This window comes from Orcinus orca, chromosome 10 (assembly GCF_937001465.1).
Source record: "Orcinus orca chromosome 10, mOrcOrc1.1, whole genome shotgun sequence".
Taxonomy (NCBI): domain Eukaryota; kingdom Metazoa; phylum Chordata; class Mammalia; order Artiodactyla; family Delphinidae; genus Orcinus; species Orcinus orca.
This window is the reverse complement of record NC_064568.1, coordinates 86392746-86415041: the sequence shown is the minus strand read 5'-3', so window position 1 is coordinate 86415041 and position 22296 is coordinate 86392746. Positions and strand designations below refer to the sequence as shown.

Genomic DNA, 22296 nt, shown 5'->3' with positions numbered 1-22296 from the left:
CTCGCCACAACTGGAGAAAGTCCTGGCACAGAAACGAAGGCCCAACACAGCCAATAAATAAATAAATAAATTTATATTAAAAAAAAAAAAAACCTTAAAAAAAAAAAAAGCCACCCAGTCTATGGTTATTTTTGTTATAGTAGCCTGAATGGACGAAGATAGTGTACAAGCATCTATTTGAGTCTCTGCTCTCAGTTCTTTGATGTATATATCTAAAGTGAGATTGCAGATACGGCAATTCTATGTTTAACTTTTTGAGGAATTGCCGAGCTATTTTCCACAGCAGCTCTACCATTTTCCATCCCTACCAGCAATGCACAAGGATTCCCATTTCTCCACAGCCTCACCGACACTTGCTATTTTCCATTTTTTAAATAATAGCTATCCTAATGGAGTAAACTGCTTCTTAAGCTGAGATTTCCAATAAACCAAAACAGAAGTTTTTACAACATGTGTAAAATCCAAAGCATTTTAGAGCACCTCTGTGGACTTTTTAGTCAAAGATTAATCCAGTCAGATGCTTGAGAGTTTCTTAAGCTGGCTAGACTTCTGAGGATTCATAAATACATATGTACGGGCTCCTTCTCTGAAATCATCAGATTCTTAAAGCAGTATATGAGGTCTTAAAAATATAATAAGCTAAAGTGTGTGGGGTGCAGCTAAGCAGCACTGAGAGGAAAATTATACCTGTGAAAGATTTATAAGCTTTTAAGGAAGCTCTAATATGAACGAACCAAGATTCTACTCTAAGAAGTTAGAAGAAAAAGAACAAAGTAAATCAAAAGCGAACAGAAGTAAGGAAACAGTAAAGAGCAGAAAAGAACAAATTAGAAAACAGGCAAATATAATTAAAACAGTTCTAGTTAGGGTTCCTTGAGAAGATAAAATTAACAAACCCCTTAATTAGACTTATCAAGAGAAAAAGAACACAAATCACCAATATTGGAAATGAAAAAGAGGTTATCAGTACAGATCCTACAGACATGAAAGGATAATATGAAAATACTATGAACAACTTTATGCCAAAAAATATGATAATTGAGAAGGAATGGATGAATTTCTTGAAAAATACAACTTACTAAATACTGACACAAGAAAAAAACAGATAACACATCATCGTTAATCAACTATACTCCAATATAAAATAAAAAGAAAATAAAATAAAAAAGAAAAATTAAAAAAAAAACAGAAAATCTAAATAGGCTTACATCTATGAAAGAAATTGAATTTGTTATCAAAACTTTCCCCAAAAGAAAATTCCAGGCCCAGATGATTTTACTGGTGAATTCTATAAAACTTTCAAGGAAGAAATACCACCAGTTGTTCATAAGTATTTCAGAAAATAAAGGAGGATGGATCACTGGTCAACTTGTTTTATTAGGCCAGTATAATCCTCATATCAAAACCTTGTGACAATGCAGAGAGAGAGAAAGAGAGAAGAAGGCACAGACCAAATCTTTCATGAAGACAGACATAAAAATCCTGACAAAAATATTATCAAGTTGAATCCCATGCTACATAAAAAGAATATCATGGGGGCTTCCCTGGTGGCGCAGTGGTTGAGAGTCCGCCTGCCGATGCAGGGGACATGGGTTTGTGCCCCGGTCCGGGAAGATCCCACATGCCGTGGAGCGGCTGGGCCCGTGAGCCATGGCCACTGAGCCTGCGCGTCCAGAGCCTGTGCTCCACAACGGGAGAGGCCACAACAGTGAGAGGCCCGCGTGCCGCAAACAAACAAACAAACAAAAAGAATATCATGATCAAATAGGGTTTATCCCATGAATGCAAGGTTGATTTAACATTCAAAAATCTCACACAATACATAAAAATAACTCAAAACAGATCACAGATCTAAAAATAAAACCTAGACCTATAAAACTTAGAAAGAAAACAGGATCTTTGCAATATTGTGATTAAACAAAGTTTACTTAGATAGAACACAAAAAGCATGAAACATAAAAGAAACAATTGATAAATTAGACAATCAAAATTTAAAACTTTTGCTCTTTAAAAGATACCATTAAGAGAACAAAATGTCATATACTGGGAAATATCCACAACACATATATAAAACAAAGAACTTGTTTCAGCATGTATAAAAATCTTACAACTAAGTAAGATGTAATTTTTAAAACAGGAAAAAGATCTGAATGGAGACTTCACAAAAGAAGTTATATGAATGGTCAGTAAACACCTAAAATATGCTTAATAGCATTAGTCAACAGGAAAATGCAAGTTAAAACCGTAATGAGATACAACCACCCATCAAATTAGATACAATTAAAAAGACTGATTACACCAAGTGTTGGTGAGGATGTGGATTCTGGAACTCTCATCCACTACAGCTGGGAATATAAAATAATACACCCACTTTGGAAAAGAGTTTGGCAATTTCTTACAATGTTAAACATAAGCTCACCGTAGAACCTAGCCTTTCCACTCCTGGGTATTTACTCCACAGAAATGAAAATACATGTCCACACAGACTTGTACACAAATGTTCATGGCAGCTTTATTTGTAACAGTTCAAAGTTATAAACAACCCAATGTCCATACTAGATGAAAGGATAAATTGTGGTATATCCATACCTTGGAATAGTACTCAGCAATGAAAAGGAACACACTATCAATAGAGACAACACCATGAATGAATTTCAAAAATCATTTGCTGAGAGAAAGAAGCCAGGCAAAAAGGAGCACCTACTGTACAATTCCATTTATGAGAAGTTCTAGGAAGTGCAAGATAATTTAAAGTGGGGGAAAGCAGGTCAGTGGTTGCCCAAGGACAGGAATAGAGAGAGGTTTGGATTGCAAAGGGGCATGAGAAAACTTTTGGGGATGATGGAAATGTTTATTATCTTGAATGTGACAATGGTCTGACAGGTGTATGCAAATGTCAAAACTCATCAAATTTTATACCTTAACTATGTTCAGTTTATTACATTTCAGTTATATCTTTAAAAGTTGTAAAAAGATAAAGAAACAGGTAAATCCTATAAATCTGCCTCACTTTCACTCTGAAGAGAGAAACTTTCTTTCACGTATCTCAACACAGCAAAATAGATGCCATCCCATACTATTCCTGACAACCAAATCCAAAGGTTTCCAATAAATACACACTTGTAATTTATATTATTGATGACGGTATCAGAGTGTAAAGTGGCTGACAGCCAAAACCCCAGAGGAAACCAAATCTGCCGCCTCCTGATCAAAATGAAAAGAAGCACAAGTTCTATCGGCATCTATCTATCTAGTCGAATTATCCGTGCTGGAAAGCGAACCCACTTGCCTGAAAGTATAGTTTCCAGGAACAAGGTTAGACAGATGTAAGACGGGGGTATCAGCTGAGGTCTTCTCCTCTTGGAAGGGCCCATTAACTTCTTCCCAGTGATAACTCACTATTTTAGTATCATCTGTACTGTCTAGAAAGATTGACAAATAAATGAAAACTAGAATTAAACACAAGAATATTAAAACATAAATTTTGTAATTTACATTATTGGGGTTTACATTTGATTTTATATGAAATTATATAATTGCACAGATTTCAATGGCCATATATTATGTGTTAGAAGGAGGATTACCTCTTCTTTCTAAATTATCATCATGATTTTTCTTCTGGGTTTCCACCAGATTTGAGTGAGGGTGTTTCAACTCAGTTGTGAATTTAAAAAGCAAAGTGACAGGCACTGCTGCTTTTTTTTTTTAACTCACTTCAACTACAGCACACGATATCTTACTGATAATTCAAATAGGTATCTGAACTGACAGATTCATAAAGAATTGAGATGCTTTTATATAATTACAAAACACCTTTTACTACCCTAATTATTAAGTGTAAATCCAGATAAAGGTAGTATCCTACATGAAAACCTCCTATTTCTACTTTAAAAGACAGCAAACAAAATGTACTAAGTAGAATCACAGAAGTTTAGACCTGGAAGGGAGCCAGTTTCATCTAATTCATTTAAGGAAAGAAAAGTTCATGCAACAGATTAATAATCCTGAACAGTTTCCTGTAACTAAATCGCACTGAATTAGAGGAATCAAAATGTAATGTATTTTCTCATGTAAATATTTTCATTTAAAACAGGCTTTAGGGACTTTCCTGGTGGTGCAGTGGTTAAGAATCCACCTGCCAGTGCAGGGGACATGGTCCAGGAAGATCCCACATGCCGCAGAGCAACTAAGGCCGTGAGCCACAACTACTGAGCCCTCGTGCCACAACTACTGAAGGCTGCGTGCCTGGAGCCCGGGCTCCACAACAAGAGAAGCCACCACAATGAGAAGCCTGTGCACTGCAACAAAGAGTAGCCCCCGCTCGCCGCAACTAGAGAAAGCCTGTGCGCAGCAACAAAGACCCAACGCAGCCAAAAAAAATAGATAAAATAAATAATAATTTTTTTTAAAAAGTGATTTCCAACTGCTCATCACATATACTACATCGAAAGGAGATTCTTTAATAACTGCTTTAATTCCGATCAAATAGCTAGACCCTAAAGAATTTTTTCATAGACAAATGAGACATAACTGAAGGGAAATTCAGCCTAAGACAGAGAAGTTGTGCTAAAGGAGCTGAAGGACTTAAAGATACAGATCGATGCTCATCTATTGGTGAGTTAGCCCATAAGTCCTCACAGCCTCAATAGAGACCTCCCATTATGTCTCATAGTGCAGAGGGCAAAACCCCCTGAAGTATGGCTGGATACCCACGGCTGCCATCGATGAGGGCCGACGTCAGAGGCAGAGTGAGCTCCTGTCTCTCGGGAGAAACAACTGCCACGGGAGGCAGGTTGACTCTTCTGGCTGTGACAGAAAAAAGGACACGGGCTGAGCCCAAGTTGTCACCACCCAAATAAACCATCTGATTTTCAAAAACTGGTTATAAATATCCTGTCCGGAAGGTGTTTATCCTGCAGGCCTCAACTATGGAAAGTACTTGTAATGTTCTGGAACCCCCCTATACACTTTAGGAGCACGTCTGCAGGTTTAGATTTTTCTATGAAAGCCCAGGCTCAATGAACACATGTAATAACAAGCAAGGGGTTGGTCACAGAACCCGAGCAGCAACTGCAAGAGAGGAGCAATGGAGTAGTGTTCCAGCTCCTACGATTAGCGGGCTCTTGACTCTTTGAAGCCCCGCCCCCCAGGCCCCACCCCTGCCAACCACGTTTAGCTCTAAGAATAACCAGGCAGAATGTGCAAAATGGGGAGCTGTCAGCCCCTGGGGAAGAGGCTGGAGGTGAGGTTGGCACTGAGCTGGCCCACATCCCTTGTGCCCAGAGGAGGGGGTGGCAGAGGCTCAAGGCCCATGCTCCATGCACTGAGCCAGGGCTGTGCCCACCCAGACAAAGGGCCACTATTTCTAATTCACACCAGTGCACTGACCTATGGACTAGTGGTGGCCTGAAAGGACCAGGGGGCTTGAAAGCCCATGGCATACATTTCCCTTGACCCCTGAGTTGCTCCCTTCACCTAAGGACAAGCTGAGTCACGGGGAATGGAGGTAGAAGGGTGAACACAGCAAATGTCAGACGGAGGAGGCTATTGCCACACCTAAGAACAGCAAGCAATAACCTTGCAACCTTACACAGCGGTGTCAAGCAAGTACTAAGAATTATACAGAAAGAAGGAAAAAAACGTATAATCTTTGCATGTTCTCTCTACAATGGAGCCTAATGTAAAACTAAAAAAATATATTACCGTGTTATTCAGGCACCAAAAATTGAGATAAACAGGAGGCTGTCCTCTTACACAGGCTTACCTGGCTTAACGGTGACATTTACAAATCCCTCTCCAAAGGCATTTTCACTGGAAACTGCTACTTTGAAGGAATAAATTCCTACTGACAACTGCAAGATGAAGAAAAGTTATACTGATAAACATGCAAACAACAGGATGGGTCCACTGCCTAGAAAATCCTTAAATATTCCAGAAGCCGTTCTCCTGGAATCAGCATAGAGAAGGGGCTCGGGACCTGTGGACACACTGCCACATGTCTGAAGCCTATATGCTGGAACACTGAAGATCACCCAGGAAGGCCTTCAGCTTAGTTACAGATGTTCACAGGGCTTACAGAGGTATATGTGACACGGACCAACCGAGGGTGGCAGTTCTCAAACTTGAGTGTATGGGAATCTTGCATTTTTACCAAGTAGCACTGGTGGGTCAGCTGTCAATGCTCTGGGTACCAGACTTCGAGAAACAGTGCTCAGCGGCATGGGGGTGATGCTAACTCATGTTGCATCAGTAGCTGTGCAGTATCAGAAATGAAGAGAACATAATCATCTATGGGCCAAGAAGAGGGAACATTTCTTCTTGGGAGGGCTTATATCTTGGAGCAATATTTGGTAGTCAAACCATATGTGAACCGGAATGGAATTTTTGGCAATCCTAGAAATGTGCCTGACTAAGAATCAGAGATGACCAGAATGTCTCTAACACTGCAAAGGGATCAAGAGTTGGAACACAGGCTTTAACCTCACTACAGAGACCCGTAGCAGCCTGGGCCAGCCTCTCTTCCCTGGGCTGATATGCCCAGTAAGTCAAATAAAGAAAAGGTCCCGCAAGCCCCTTTACTTAAATCTACCTGTCTACCTACATGCTTGAAACTTGATTCATTTATATTCTTCTTTTAATCTTAATCGTAAGAGAGACTTCTAGATTCAACAGCTAAGCAGGTGTTACCTGAATTCTAAGGTATGCTGTCAGTTACTACCAGTTACCAGTTACTTACCTGAGAGACATTAAGAGTTTGCGTGTGTCTTTGTTTTATTTCACCTTGGTAGTATTCAGGGTGGCTTATTAAACTCCATTCATAGTTGTAGGTTGTTTCTGAGAGCAAAGAAAAATATGAGTAGTTATAAACTCTTAGAAGTCACTGTAATCTGGGCAGAGGGAGGAAAATGACAGTCTTCAATCTACTAGCAGAAATTAATTTAGATAGACTGCACTCAACTTTCAACTATCATTAAGGTAAGGAACAGTAAGGTATCTATATCTTTTTATTTTTTTATTATTTTTATTTTTTTAATTATATATATATTTTTTTGCGGTACGCGGGCCTCTCACTGCTGCGGCCTCCCCTGCCGCGGAGCACAAGCTCCGGACGTGCAGGCTCAGCGGCCATGGCTCACGGGCCCAGCCGCTCTGCGGCACGTGGGATCCTCCCGGACCGGGGCACGAACCCGCATCCCCTGCATCGGCAGGCGGACTCCCAACCACTGAGCCACCAGGGAAGCCCTCTGTATTTTTTTAATGTAAAATTTCTTTATTATTATAAGAACATACAACTTATAAAAATTTAGAAAATATAGAAAGTTTTAAAAAAATGGCCCTAATTTCATTGTTAGCATTTGATGACTTTCCTTCCAGACTACTACACCTGACTATACATATAAATTTTAACATAGTATAATCCACTGTACTTTTCTCCTTTTAATAAAAGGCAAGGAGATTTAAATTCATTCCATCTGTCGTAGGGGTTTATATAAGGCCTAAGAACAGATTAAATATCTTTATATTAAGATGAAGCTGTCTTCCACCTTGTGATTCTAGTAACAGTTAAAGCACGAGTTACCTCAGCTGAAAGGAGTAAATGACAAATGCCAAATATTAACATCTATGCTTAAATTTTGATCCATGTGTGATAGGGAAAAATGAATAAAGGAACTAACGTGAATGAGAAATATTCAAACACCTTAAAAATGAATATACTTTTAAGAAAGAATGCATTTGACAGGTCACAGGAATAGGTCAAATGTTTGCTGAAGAGCAGAGTGCTGGATCAGCAGAAGAAAGTATTTTAAACATTTTTTGAACAACTGGTGTGAGGATCCTGAGAACCTGAGAGACGTGTTGCCACTACAATATCTGCAAACAACCTTTGTGCACGTGCTACCTCCCTCACCTGACAGTGGAACTTTCCCAGGCTCTGTGGGTTATTACAAGTCAAAAGCTGGTATATGGAAACCTCTCCTGTTCTAAGATATCACTCTGCTTTGCATCATCAGAAATGTATGACTTCTTATCCTGACCAATTAAAGGAAATGTTCTGTATTTAATTCCTATCCTCTCACTCCATTTTAAACTACTTCAATAAACTTTAAAGCTTATGATCATCAAAGCCTTGTCATCCACTCGAGAGTGACATTCACTATGTTGTGAAAATGAATCAAAGTTGTAAATAACCAGTAAAGACACCTTAAGGACACACCAGCTAATGGGCCCCTACTGGTCCCAGAGGAAAGTCAAACTCTCACCTGCAGGTGGCGCTGGCACAACAGACGCCTTCAGTTCAACTTCATTTTCCGGCAAAGTTATTATTAGGTTATCACCAGCAGACACCGTGAGTTCTTTCACTAAAAGTTAATTAGAAATAGTTCATTTCATCATATACTTCAATGATGTTAACTTACTGCCCTATGATAGATTTGTTTTTAGTATCCATAAGATAACCCATCTTTTTGTAATAGTTCTTCATGAGATTTTATCTAAGATACTTTTTTCCCTCTGGCTAGTAACTGAACTGTGCCCTATATTATGTTGCAGGGTAGATTTCATAAATTTAAAACTGTCAACGTGAGTAGGCACTGTGGAGAAAACGCTTCAGATCGACTGAGCAAGGTGTCGGTGACAAGAGTTGCGCGAAAACAGGTAGTGCACTTCGGACTTGGTCTATTTTCTCTCTTGCTTCCAGCTTTGCTTGACCCCCTGGTATGTGCTATTTTTAGTCTTAAAAAGATGGAGTGTAATCATAAGTGTTTCTGTAGCATTAATCACACGCCACTCAGTTCTGATAGGAACCCCATGAATTACTGCAATGGTCTCGGTCTTGGAAACTTTCCAAGAGAAAAGCCTGTCAACCTCAATATAAAAAGGCTATTTTAACTCAAGCAGCAAAAAGCACATCCACTCTCATCAGAAGCACTTAGTCACTAAGTCAGCATTCAGAACAAGGCTTGTTTCCTTGCTCTATAACCAGGATTATACTGATATGTTCAATTGGCTTGACTCAACTGGACATTAGTCTCCCTTTGTAAAATACAATTGAGATCGTCAAGATATCACATAGAGAAAAGCAAAGATTTAAAGAAAAGCTGAGTGCTCTCTAGAGGTCCTAGCTGCTTGGAGATGTTAGATGGAGATGTGGCTCGTTTAAATCTACTTCTCTCAGTCTGTACTCAGTCCCTCGAGTGCCTTCCTAGACCAGCTGCAGACGCTTCGCTGCCGTCTCTGGCTCTTCTGCCCTGTCACTTTCACTGACTCTTTTCAAGAAAACTCAGCAATTGTGGACCTAAAAGGGATATTGGTCCAAACCCATCATTTGACAGATAAAGAAATTGAGCCCTGGAGAGGCAATATAAGTTGCTTGAGGCTAGGATCATTAGCAATAGATCAACCAATATCTAACTAATTTAAACTGTATTTATGTCAACAGCCACTTATCTACGGGATTGAACTCTGATAGGCTCTGTTCCAAGGACTTGAAGATTATCAATTCATTTCATCCTCTAACTACTCTATGCAACAGGTGCTACTAGAACTCAAGGATGCTAATTCCCAGGCCAGTTTCCTTTTCCATATACTGTACAGCTCTTCCACCATTATCCTTCTCTCTGCTGAAACTCAGGATCAAAGTAAATAACCAAAGAAGAGAGGGTAACCCTCAAAGTACATTACCCACAGAAAGGCTCAGGAAACATGACAAAAGTCTCTAGTAACTTCTTTAGTATTAAATCCAATGGGAGCTTTTCAATCCTCCTGTAACACCCAGCCCCTTCATCACTTCTTCCAATGTGGAAACCTCTCCTCTCTCCTTCTCTCAGTCCACGCTCTCCTCTTTCTCTACCTCTCTGTCACAGCCACTCAGTCAGCTCTATGGGCTCCTTCTGCTGTCCCAGCTCCTAATACAATGATGGCTCCAAAGTTCCACCCCTCAGGCCTCTCCCCAGCCCACCCCGTGGCTCTCCCTGGAGGGCCTTCAACTATCACCTCTACACCGAAGACACCTAGTCTTTTATCTTCAGCCCAACCACTCATCTAATTTTCAGTTCCATGTGTTCATGTATCTTAGAGTCCTTTTACCTTCATCATGACCTTCAACCACTTACCAAGTTGTAATGATTCTGCCCTTCTAATATCACTTGAATCTGGTTCCTTCCCTCCATCCCTGCAACCACTCACTACAGTTTTTTTAATGGATCCTCTTGCCTCAGGTCAACCCCATACTATTTTCTTGATACCAGTCTGATCATTTCACTTTCCTGCTTCAAATCATTCAGGGATTCTCTCTACTCATCCAATAAAGCACAAATTCCTTAGCACAGAACACAGGATCCTTCAAAATACTCTAGACTCAGACCTTGCCATTTCCACTCCATTTACATGATCAGTGCCAGCCATACTGAACCCCTTAGAGCTCTTCCCAAAATGCCCCTTGAGCTCTTGTCCCTCTGTTCCCTGGCACAGGCAGTGAATGAGAGGATGGGCAGGAAATGCCGAGCGTGGTGCCTGGCCCTGGGTAAGTGCTCAGTAAATGTAATTATTGTTATTGTTATTACACATGTCGCTCCCTCGACCTGAACAGCATGCTGACTCCATTTTTGCTGGCTCATCTATCCCAGCATTACCACCTCTGGAAAGGCTTCTGTGGCCTCTCTGAGCCGGTCAGCCGGGCTGCTCCTTTTCTGCTCCCATAGCAGCCTCTCAAAGCACTTACTGTATTGTATCAAACCATCTATTTGTCTGTCAGCCTCATCCTCTAGACTATAGAGTCAAGGAGGGAAAAGACAATATCTATTCATGTTTTTATTCCCAGTGCCTAGCATCATTTCTGGCACACGATAAATGCTCAAAAACGTGCCTGGAGGGAATGAGTAAACTTTCGAAGTTGTCACTACTATATTCTACAGCGTGTCTTCAGTACATTTCTTCCAGTTATATTTTTTAAATTACCTGTCCTGGGGGCAGTAGGAGCAGATACAGGTTGCTGAGATGGGGCAGACTCAGTGGGGAGGGTGCTAGCGGGAAGGGTTGAAATGCTATGCTCTGTGCTCCGTGGGGTGACTGTGAGAGCTGGGCTTTTCTCCATGGTGGCTGGGCTGAACTCCAGGCTGGTTGGAGAAGGATTATGGGAAGGCATTAGGACCTAGGAGATCAATTACAAGCATAAGTTGTTATGGCGGAAAAACAAAGGTTGAACTCTTCAAGACAACACCATGTCATTGACTTTTTCAAAAATTAGACTCAGTAGCATTTGAAATACCATGTCTAACATTGCAAACCACTGGAACCCTAGACCATCTCTTTTAAATATTCTCTGCTACCTGCTAAAAATGTAAGGCAACTCTGGGTTGGAGAATTATTATAGGCAAACATACACATACAGAAAACATTCAAGATAAAAAGAGAGAAAATACTTAGAGTAGCAATAATTGAAGACAATCAGATAATTCAACAATGAACAGGTTTCTAGAGTAAATGATCTCTATTCATATCATCCACTGTATATAATTTAAGATTATGGTTATAGGGTTATCCAACTTAAAGTTTTAAATTAAATATTATGTGCCGGGGGGAAAATCTCACAACATGATAATAAAATGCTCTTCTGAGCTCCAACTGCCAGTGCCTGTATGGAGCCAGATAAGTAAAACTCAGGCTAAGAAGACAGGAGACCCAAAGGGGCGGCTGAGTGTGAGATCCACGGAAAGCAAAGCTGTACCTCAAATGTTAACTAGAGGGGGCGTTGGTATTTATTGAAAACACAGCTACTCTTTTTTGCAGTTCACTTAGCCACATAAAAGAAGGTAAAATGTGTTAATACTCAGGGATGGGGGAAAAGAACACCGTTAATCTTTGAGACTTTATTTTTTTATTTTTATTTTTTGCGTTATGCGGGCCTCTCACTATTGTGGCCTCTCCCCTTGCAGAGCACAGGCTCCGGACGCGCAGGCTTAGCGGCCATGGCTAAGGGCCCAGCCGCTCCGCGGCATGTGGGATCTTCCCGGACTGGGGCACGAACCCGTGTCCCCTGCATCGGCAGGCGGACTCTCAACCACTGAGCCACCAGGGAAGCCCTGAGACTTTATTTTTTAATTGAAAGTCTTCAGAATGTTTAAGATAAGTACAAGGACAGAAAAATATGAAAACTTTGAAACGAAAAATACATCAAAGCAGGAAAAAAGCTGATAATCTCACAGCTTAAAAGAATGTTTAGCAAGTTTTAATGGTTGAGATGATAATGTCTAGTCAATTCAATCCAGCTTTCCTCACTTATTCTAACCTAAGCACTGATATCTTAAATAATATTTTCCTTTTTATAAAAAAAAATCTTAATTGGTTTATGCCCCTTTACATTCTGATTTGCTCTCTTGTATCTTGAAATACACTAAATTCTCCCATGACCTGTCCTTTTGTCACTTTACTGCCAACTGCATTTGGCTTCTCCTGATCGACACACTCACTATATCCTCACCTTGTCCTGGTATTTCCCAAATGAGCAGTCTCTGAGCTCCCAACTACTCTCCCCACAGTGCAGCCTCCTTCTCTATCTCCCTGACCTTCTGCTGTTAGCACTTGAACCTTCCCTCTGTTTTGGGTATGTCTGCTCTCCCAAAGGTTCCCATTCTTTTCACCTGTGTTTTTCATGGAAAGTTCTGTACAGCTTATGTTCTCTCCTTAGTATCTTGTTCCTCCTATCCAACTGATTCTTCACTGGTGAGTTTCAAGCAGCCTCAGAACCTGTTGGGTCTTGAAGAAACTGTAGCGGGTCAGAATGTCACTCTAAAATATAGCACTTTGGCATGCTGATTATTCTGAATGAAAGGTACTTGAGAAACAGCCAGTGCAAGAAGAACACTCTGACCCTCCTTTGTCCCCCCTGAAAGCAAGAGACAAATCTCCCATGCAAAAGGTGCCCTTCTTTTCAAGGATTATCTACAACTTAATGCAGCTCAAAAAAATTTAATTGGCTATAGGGGAAAATATGTACTTCCGTGGAAAATAAAACACTGTACCAGGAGGATAGAAGGTATCCTTATCACCATAGAGGGGAAATTTAGGGCTGAGAAGGCTGTAGAAACAAACCTCGTGTTAAAGCAACAGGCCCCAAAGAGAGTCCTTTATGTTAGGCCCCCAAACCAAGAGTTAATTACAGTTTCAGCTCTCCCAAAAATGGAATCTTAAACCAGTCAATCAGGAATAATTTTGAGGTAATCTGCTTGATAAACCCCTACTACCCCTTAAAAGAAAGTAACCTTGTAATAACCAACCCACTTTTTTGCCTTATATTCCTTGTTTCCACTCCTGCCTAAAAAAGTCTTTCATTTTGTACAGCTCCTCGGAGCTCCTTTATACCTGCTATGCTGGATGCTGACTGATTTGAATGCATTTTTGCTCAAACTCTTAAAAATGTTAATATGCTTCAGACAGTTATCTTTAACAGATACTTTGTCACCAATTTATTACCCCAAGCCTAATCCTATTTGGCTTGTCAATTCTTCACAGACTGATTTTTCTTTGTTTAAAAGATACAAAGCCATCCTGCTTTGGTCACCTCTCATATTTTTATGGGGTCTCCAAATTTACCAAAGTAAATTTACCAAAGTAAATTTGTTTTTCTCCTGTTAATCTATCTTACGTCAATTTAATTATTACCCCAACCAAAAAACTTGGAAAGGAGAAAATTTTTTTCTGCTCCTACAAAGCCTACCACGAGAGATTTGCAAAGCCTCTGGCTACAATCGCTGTGTATATGGGCTGGCTCCAGAAACTTCTATAAAACCTCATTCATCTGAGATACCGGTAGAGGCATCTCTAAGGAGAAGCACTAAATCATCATTAGGCGGCTGACTTGTGAAGGCAGAAGAAATATTTGCTCTTTTAAACAGTCTGGTCATGAGTGCACAACAGAGGAAGAGGATGTTTTGTTTGGAAGGTTCTGAGAGTCATTTTTTTAGACGATACCTTAATAGGTGCCCCCAAAAGGAAGCTTCGCGCGACGTGTGTCCTAATGGGGGCCGGGCTCTGAAAGTGAACTCAGCCCCTCCCACCCTCTCCTACACACGCCAGCCACACCCACCTCTTTTCCAGAGCTGTTGCTGGATTGCTCCTGGAGCTGAAAAGTCTCTTTCTCCAGTTCCTTTCCGGAAGGTGGAGTAGTGACCAAGGGAAGCAAAAACCTTCCCCCGGGGGAGGGTTTCGGGGCCGGGGTCCACGCCGACTCGTTCAGCTCACGGTGCTCTGGGCCCTCCTGCTGCTTCTCCGCCGATGTTGCTGGGCTGCCTCCAGCAGAGGAGTTGGAACCTCCCTTGCCACGGGCCGGCAAGCCCCAATCCGTGTACCCGGAGCTCCCTCGGGGCTCCTGCTTGCCGATGGGCCGGAAGAGGCTCTGCTCCAGCTCCCCATGTGAGTACTCAGACATCTCCTCCAGGCCCCGATCTTTGCCCTGGAAGGCCAAGTCCTTTCTGATATCCTCAGGTGAGTCCCCCCAGATTCCTGATGGGGAGCCCCTGTTCAGCATCAGCTCCCCGGAGTCCAGCAGCTGTGCGGGCCTCTGGGCGGGCCTGAGCACAAAGGTCAGGTAAGACCTGATGGAGCCCATCTTCCTGGGCTCACAGTTCTCCTCGTGAGGGCAGCTCACCAGGTAGCAGCGGCCCTCAAACCACCAGGCCAGGTCACAGCTGTACAGGTCACAGCAGGCAGATGTGCAGTCTGCCACGGGCGTGGTTTGAGGCACTGGCATGATTTTGCTAGTTTCCAAGTTAGGAGAAATGATGGCATTGGAATACGTCCTCCCCTCACTGCACTGCGTACAGGCACAACCTACAAACACGCGGTCTCCAATAAGGAAGCGAGGCATATCACTTCTGGCAAGCAAATAAACCACCAGCATCTCCTACAGAAAGTCCACGGCTTTAGAGCCCATCCATCAACAGCCCCATCCGTACACCTGTCCTCCCATCCTTTCACCCCCATCCATCCATCCATAGATTCTCCCACCTGTCCATCTAACCGTCCATCCTCTCTCTTTATATGATGTTACTCCACTCAGCGAAGAGAGGCGTTCTTTTCTACGTGCGTATTTGCTTTTACACTACAATATTTTGCTCTTCACCCAAAACCCAGCTATAAAGGTTTGCTTTAGGAACAATGTCATGCTGTTAATTGAATTTTTAAACATCTCAGGTTATTCTGATGATAGATCAGTTCTGATGACATATCAAAGGAGAGAAAAACTTGTCCTAAATACAGGTCTATAACAACTAGTTTTAAGCACATTCTAAACCATGAACTACAAATGGTGCCAGTCGGCAAATACAGCAGGCAGGAGAGCGGTGTTACTAAGTGTGACCTGCAGGCCACAAACACTGTGACCAGTCCATAAAGAATAAGGGCAACTGGGGCTTTTAGAAAGCTCTGCAGCAATTTGTCATTGCCTGACTTCCAAGGACAAAAATCACTTTCCTGCTTTTTTGTTTATTTTGTAAAACAAAGAATGCTGCCCACCACCCAGTTCTACAAGGATAAAGTCATTACCCACTGCAGTCACTGACAGTGTACCCAGAAATGAATTCAGGATGAGAAACAGGATAAGGCGCTCTGTGCTTTGGACAAACAGGCCCCGTAGATACTTAGAAGCATATCTTAGGAAGAATTTTAATGAGCCCAGATTCTTGTATCTTCCCTTACATAGAAAAGCACTAAAATCATCAGCTGAGATATCTGTTCCTTGTGACTAGCAGTAATCGTTTACTAAAATGTGTGCTTGACTGCACGAATTCTCTAGCCCCAAATCATATATATATGGGCTTCTCCTCCTGTCTCTTCAGAACAGTTCCCTTAGAGCTACCGAGAGACTGTTTCCTGGGCTATAGTCTTCAGGAAGGTCCGTGAATAAAACTGAAACCCACAACTTTTCCCTGTGCATTTTTCTTTCAGTAGAAATTGTGTGTTGATTTTTTTACCAAAGAATCTGTCGGTGGTAGATTGGAAATAAAAACGAATTGGTCCCTCAGCACATATAGTTTGATGAGCAATGTTCTGCTGCAGAACTCAGAACAGCAAAGGATTTCTTTTCTAGTGAGGGCTCATCACTGATCATTCTCTTAATAACTGTTACATTTTTCATAATGACAGTCAGAGATCACTTCTAACTGGAGGTAAGAGAAATGGTTAAATACAATATAAGAATCATCTTATTTTTTTTTACCTGTATACATATCATCATTGTTATAAATTTTTCAGAATCATTCAATGACTAACACTGGCTCTACAGGAAAGTCTAATTGGTCCAATTCAATAAGAATTAGATATAATAAATATACATCTTTCCCAATGAATAAGCTAGCAACAAACCACTTTAATTCAATTGAAATGACATTTTCTCAAACCAAATCTACTTTTTTTTTTTAAGAAGATATTGGGGGTAGGAGTTTATTAATTAATTTATTTATTTTTGCTGTGTTGGGTCTTCATTTCTGTGCGAGGGCTTTCTCTAGTTGTGGCAAGCAGGGGCCACTCTTCATTGCGGTGCGTGGGCCTTTCACTATCGCGGCCTCTCTTGTTGCGGAGCACAGGCTCCAGACGCGCAGGCTCAGTAGTTGTGGCTCACGGGCCTAGTTGCTCCGTGGCATGTGGGATCTTCCCGGACCAGGGCTCGAACCCGTGTCCCCTGCATTAGCAGGCAGATTCTCAACCACTGCGCCACCAGGGAAGCCCCAAATCTACTTTTTAAAAAAATCACCTTAATAGTTTTAGCCTTCTATTTTCTAAAGAAAAGCTTAGTCTCAGATATGGAGAGGAGGAAAAAAAAATAATTCTGCTGAACATAACAAAATAGCATTTCTAATTAAGGTCAAGAGACGATGAAGCGTATAAAATAGGCAGGTAATCTCCAACTTCCAGTTCTACTCTCAAAAATAGTGTCCTTATTTGTAAAGATATCACTACCTTCCTTTAAATGAAGGGGTCTTTAAATGAAGACTCAAACTAGAAATTTCTTTCTATATTTTATTTCCCTTGAACAACTGTTGGGTCCTCTCCTTTTGGGCAATATGATTCATAAGAACTATCATGTTTCATTTCTGGCTCTGGCCACCAGAAGCTTAAAAGCCAATTTATAAAACTGTGTCACAGAAACCATTATACAGGGAAAAGGCTGTGATCCTGGAATAAGCAAATTGTTACACGTGGGTAAGAAGCATGCCAGGAACCTTCAACACAAAGCTTAAAGCAGTTTTCCATCAGGTTGAAGGTGGAGATCGCCATTTATTGGGTTGGCCAAAAAGTTCGTTTGGTTTTTTGCCGTAAGATGGCTGTAGTAGCACTTAGTTGTCTTTAACTTCATTGGAAACAATTTTGTTAGATTCAGTTGTGACAGCTGTCATATCAGCGTGCATTTTAAAAAACCTTATCAAAATTGGTGAATTTCTGTGTAGCCATTTTAATATTGAAGATGGAAGAAAAAAGCAACGTTTTCAGCATATTATGCTTTATTATTTCAAGAAAGGTAAAAATGCAACTGAAACACAAAAAATGATTGGTGCAGTGTATGGAGAAGGTGCTGTGACTGATCGAGCATGTCAAAAGTGGTTTGCGAAGTTTCGTGCTGGAGATTTCTCACTGAACAAGGCTCCGTGGTCCAGTAGACCAGTTGAAGTTGATAGGAATCAAATTAAGACATTAATTGAGAACAATCAATGTTATATCACACGGGACATAGCCGACATGCTCAAAATATCCAAATCAAGTGTTGAAAATCATTTGTACCGGCTTGGTTACGATCATTGCTTTGATGTTTGGGTTCCACAGAAGTTAAGTGAAAGAAACCTTCTTGACCGTATTTCTGCACGTGATTCTCTACTGAAACGTAATGAAAACGTTCCATTTTTAAAACAAATTGTGACGGACGATGAGAAGTGGATGCTGTACAATAATGTGGAACAGAAGAGATCATGGGGCAAGAGAAATGAATCACCGCCAACCCCACCAAAGGCCAGTCTTCATCCAAAGTAGGTGATGTTGTGTATATGGTGGGATTGGAAGGGAGTCCTCTATTATGAGCTCCTTCCGGAAAACCAAACGATTAATTCCAACAAGTACTGCTCCCAATCAGACCAATTGAAAGCAGCACTCCATGAAAGAGTCTGGAATAAGTCAACAGAAAACGCATAATCTTCCATGAGGGTAACACAAGACCGCATGTTTCTTGGATGACCAGGAAAAAACTGTTACAGCTTACCTGGGAAGTTCTGATTCATCCACCATATTCACCAGACATTGCAACTTCAGATTTCCATTTATTTCATTCTTTACAAAATTCTCTTAACAGAAAAAATTTGAATTCCCTGGAAGACTGTAAAAGGTACCTGGAACAGTTCTTTGCTCAAAAAAATAAAAAGTTTTGGGAAGACGGAATTATGAAGTTGCCTGAAAAATGGCAAAAGGTAGTGGAACAAAATGGTGAATCCAAAAAAAAAAAAATGGTGAATACGTTGTTCAATAAAGTTCTTGGTGAAAATGAAAAATGTGTCTTTTATTTTTACTTAAAACCCAAAGAACTTTTTGGCCAACCCCATACCTCTGGGACAGATCATCATTTTGTTCTGCAAAAAATCACCTGAATGGGCTGTTTAGATATACATACCTTAAGCAGAGATCTGAACGCTAAAGAAAGAAGTTTGAAAAGGTGGGTTTCGCAACAACTAAACCATTCTCCCTTTGGGCCAAGTTGCCATAATTACTTTAGAATCTATTAGACTCACTCAAGAACGTTCTTGAAGAGACCGGAAACACTCACATGTTTGTCCCCTCTACAAATTGGCAGCCCAATCCATGAACACAGTGGGCACTCCATGATTGTTGACAGATCAATAAAATCATCGGTTAGCATCTTATCAAAGGTAAAGAGGATAGAGAGAAAAGACAGACAAACCCTAAATCACATTATTTGGGCTCAGTAACTCAGGAACTTTGAATTAATGGAAAACAACTCATAAGAAAAAGACGAAAAGCAGTGAAAAAGTGGGGATTTGAGAGAGAGAGAGAGAAAAGAGGGCTCAAACATTAACGACAGCATTCTCCAGAGTAAAGAGTACACTGAGTATGGAATAAAGGAACATCTTGCCTTGCATACTAAGCAGTGGTGAATTTAATAAGACGGACGGATGGCGTGGGGAGAGTAAACTTCAGGAAACGATAGGGCTTTCCCGATTGTAGTATTTCCTGAAGTGGCCCTTGTATGATCTAAAACTGTGCTTATAAAAATTTAGATGCTTCAGACTCCTGCGTCACACCCACTAGAAGTTCTGATTCAGTAGGTCTGGATGGGGCCCAGGAAACCACATTTTAACCAGGGTCACTCTCAGGGAAGCCTCAGCCTGGTTTTACCATACTTGGACAAACCCCGGATATAAAACCAGTTTCCCTGGCCATATCTCCATCCTCAATCTTTGGTAAGTTCAAAGGGGCTCAGCTGGCTTGGCTGGCCTAGTTGGGGCATGAATCATCAGAATTGATGCTCACCAATGATTTTACGCCATGGTGTGTCGACAAGAAGCAAACAGACTATATGAAAATAAAGATTTACGAAAAAAAAAAAGTCTGTCATTTGCTTTCCAAAAAAGATCTACTATTTAAATAAATACATGAAGTTTTCCTGGTATATATGAAATGTGATTTTATTTCCCCCAAAATAGTCATGATAAAAAATTTAAATGCCTGTTTCCAGAAACCACTTATGCATGAGGTCTGCCTTTTTTCTTTCTTTCTTTTTTTTTTTTTTAGCGGTACGCGGGCCTCTCCCTGTTGCGGCCTCTCCCGTTGCAGAGCACAGGCTGCGGACGCGCAGGCTCAGCGGCCATGGCTCACGGGCCTAGCTGCTCCACGGCATGTGGGATCTTCCCGGACCGGGGCACGAACCGGCGTCCGCTGCATCGGCAGGCGGACTCTCAACCACTGCGCCACCAGGGAAGCCCGAGGTCTGCCTTTTTATATGTGAAATAAGTCTATTGGAAAGCAAACACACAGCACCTTCACCTCCTCAGGTTGATCTGAGTTACTTAAGCCAAAGATAGGAAGTCCAAGTGTGATGTCTGGTGGTGTCTCCAGGGTAACGGTTTCCTACCTGTAAGGGTCACCAGCAGCAGCAATGAAGAGAGCGCACCTGTGGGGGGAGCCATTTTGACTCACACGGTGGGTGGAAGCAGGCTTCAGAGATGGCCCTGGGGGGTCTTTGGGGCAGGCTTCCTTTGATGTTTCTTAGGAGCCAGATTCGGCCTCAAGAACTTCAAAGGAAAAACAGAAAAGAGACAGGAAGGAAGAAACAGGTAAACGCAGAAACATACAAAGTTACTTCTATTATTTATTCATGGCAATGGGAAGCCTGTCTTGTTTACATCCCAGGGCCATAGTGGGGTTCAGGGCAGGACACGCCAAGATGTGCCACTTTGGCATGTGGATTATTTCAGTCAAGGTCTAAAGGATTCAGGAAGAATCTTTGACCTTCCCCCTAACTGCCCAAAAGGATTTAGATAGAAGACCTGTTCCAGGAAGGGACTTCTCACCATAAATAAATACAGTATAATGTGAACTAGGTGTGGTAGACAGGGAGGAACATAGCAAAGTCTGTGTGTTAAAATTCCTCTCTGTGTTCTTCTGTCTCTGTATGATGCAGCAAACATTTGTTTACCAAACATGTGCTCTTTTTCATCTTCCTGTGAATTGCCTTCCTTCCCTTTGAAGTCCCAGACCCCTACCCCCTTCTCCTTGGTCCAGGATGACATATATACCTCATTTTACTGACTCTCATTTTACCTGGAATCTCTCACATTATGTGGATTTCCCGTACGTAAGCAATTAAATTTGGTTTTCTCTTGTTAATCTGCCTTATGTCATTTTAATTATTTGACCAGGCAAAAGGACCAAGAGCAGAAGGGGGAAATTTTCCCCACCCTGACAACCATATCTCAGGCAAACCATCCACTGAAGTTTGTTCAAATAGCAAGTACAGTTCCTAAGAAGGGGCAAAGGGTTTCTCATGCTTTCTCCCTTTATAAGCCAAACCTGGGGAATGAAATAGAGTCAATCATACTACTATATTTCATCAGTTCTAACATGTAAATATTTTCATGCTTTACCATCTCTGAAATTGGGATGTCTTAAGTTGGCCAAACACTGGGCAGAAGATAATGCCATTGCTTGTACACACACGTGGACTCTGCAGAACTGGTGTCAGAGGCTTGAAATAAGGCAATGTGAAGCACTCTTTTCAGAAATGCTGCATCCCCAATGCTCATGACGACAGAGAGGCAAAATTGTGCAGAAAAAACACAGACCTCACTAAATGCTTTGATAAGTGATTCAACAGAAATGGACAAATATTGTCAGGAAATTTAAAAATACCTTAATGTATATTCACTTATATTTCCTTTTTATATATGCACAAGAAAGACTCAGGATAAAAATCTGCCAAAGCAACCCCCAAAAATCTCTTTCAATGTGTAGAAATAGTTTACAGGATAAGAAAGTGATGTGCTACGGTATAACTGACAGGATTTCTTTCTTCCTTCAAGGTGTTTAAAATAATGATGGCTCTTCCAATCATTAGCATCTTAGATTCAATGAACTAGAGTAATATTAGCATTTTATTTTCACCTGGCACTTTCTTCAATGTGATCTTCACAACAACCCAGGCAATATAATAATCTACGCTTTCGATAGTACGAAGATGATGAAATTGACGCTCAAAAAAGTTCACTGATTTGCTCAAGGCTGAAGAAGAACCAGTACAAGGAGGTCTGGACTCCAAGTATTTGTTATTTCAAATATGTAACAAGGCTTCCAGGAGTAAGCACACCTAGATAAGGGCTTCCTAGAGCGTGCCAGAGCCTTGCTGTGAGTTACTAGTTGGTATGTTATGGTAGAGTTTAATCCCAGTGCACACCACTCTCTCCCCGCCCTTTCCTTGTTCCCTCCCCACCCACACAGCTTACACTTGTTCTTTTAGGAGAGAACAAGACTCATCACCTTCCCTCTTCCCGCCCCCTTTCCAGAAGCATCTCAGTACATTTAGAAATTTACATGTGAACTAGGGATGACAAAGAGTGGGACACCCCAGCAGAGGCCTCCCAGTTAGTCATTTAAGAATGACATGGAGAATTCCATAACAGACAGGGTCTTCCTCCCATTATAGTAGTTGAAAATGCCACATCCTTGCTTTCATGACGTCCTCTGAACCCAAAGTGCTGTCCTGGAACAACCAGACACCCTCAGAAACTGGTGACTTGAGGTTAC

The 22296-nt window shown here is 41.3% G+C and overlaps 1 protein-coding gene and 1 long non-coding RNA gene across 4 annotated transcripts in view; one reads left to right on the top strand and one right to left on the bottom strand.

Moving 5' to 3' along the window:
• The window catches only part of LOC125965682 (uncharacterized), a 667016-nt gene that overhangs the window by 620531 nt on the left and 24189 nt on the right, over positions 1–22296 (top strand). The window lies entirely within an intron of this gene.
• The window catches only part of KIAA0319 (KIAA0319 ortholog), a 75435-nt gene that overhangs the window by 30052 nt on the left and 23087 nt on the right, over positions 1–22296 (bottom strand). The window contains exons 2-9 of one of the 3 annotated variants that reach the window (XM_033434807.2): positions 20129–20288; positions 14084–14826; positions 10957–11149; positions 8262–8360; positions 6737–6834; positions 5765–5852; positions 4714–4806; positions 3290–3422 (exon numbers count right to left, since the gene is read on the bottom strand). In XM_033434807.2, coding sequence (XP_033290698.2) covers positions 3290–3422; positions 4714–4806; positions 5765–5852; positions 6737–6834; positions 8262–8360; positions 10957–11149; positions 14084–14826; positions 20129–20183 — 1502 coding nt within the window. In that variant the 5' untranslated portion in view covers positions 20184–20288. Of the gene's footprint in view, positions 1–3289; positions 3423–4713; positions 4807–5764; positions 5853–6736; positions 6835–8261; positions 8361–10956; positions 11150–14083; positions 15786–20128; positions 20289–22296 lie in introns of those variants that run through there. The other 2 variants (XM_049716357.1, XM_049716356.1) reach the window with 2 other exon arrangements.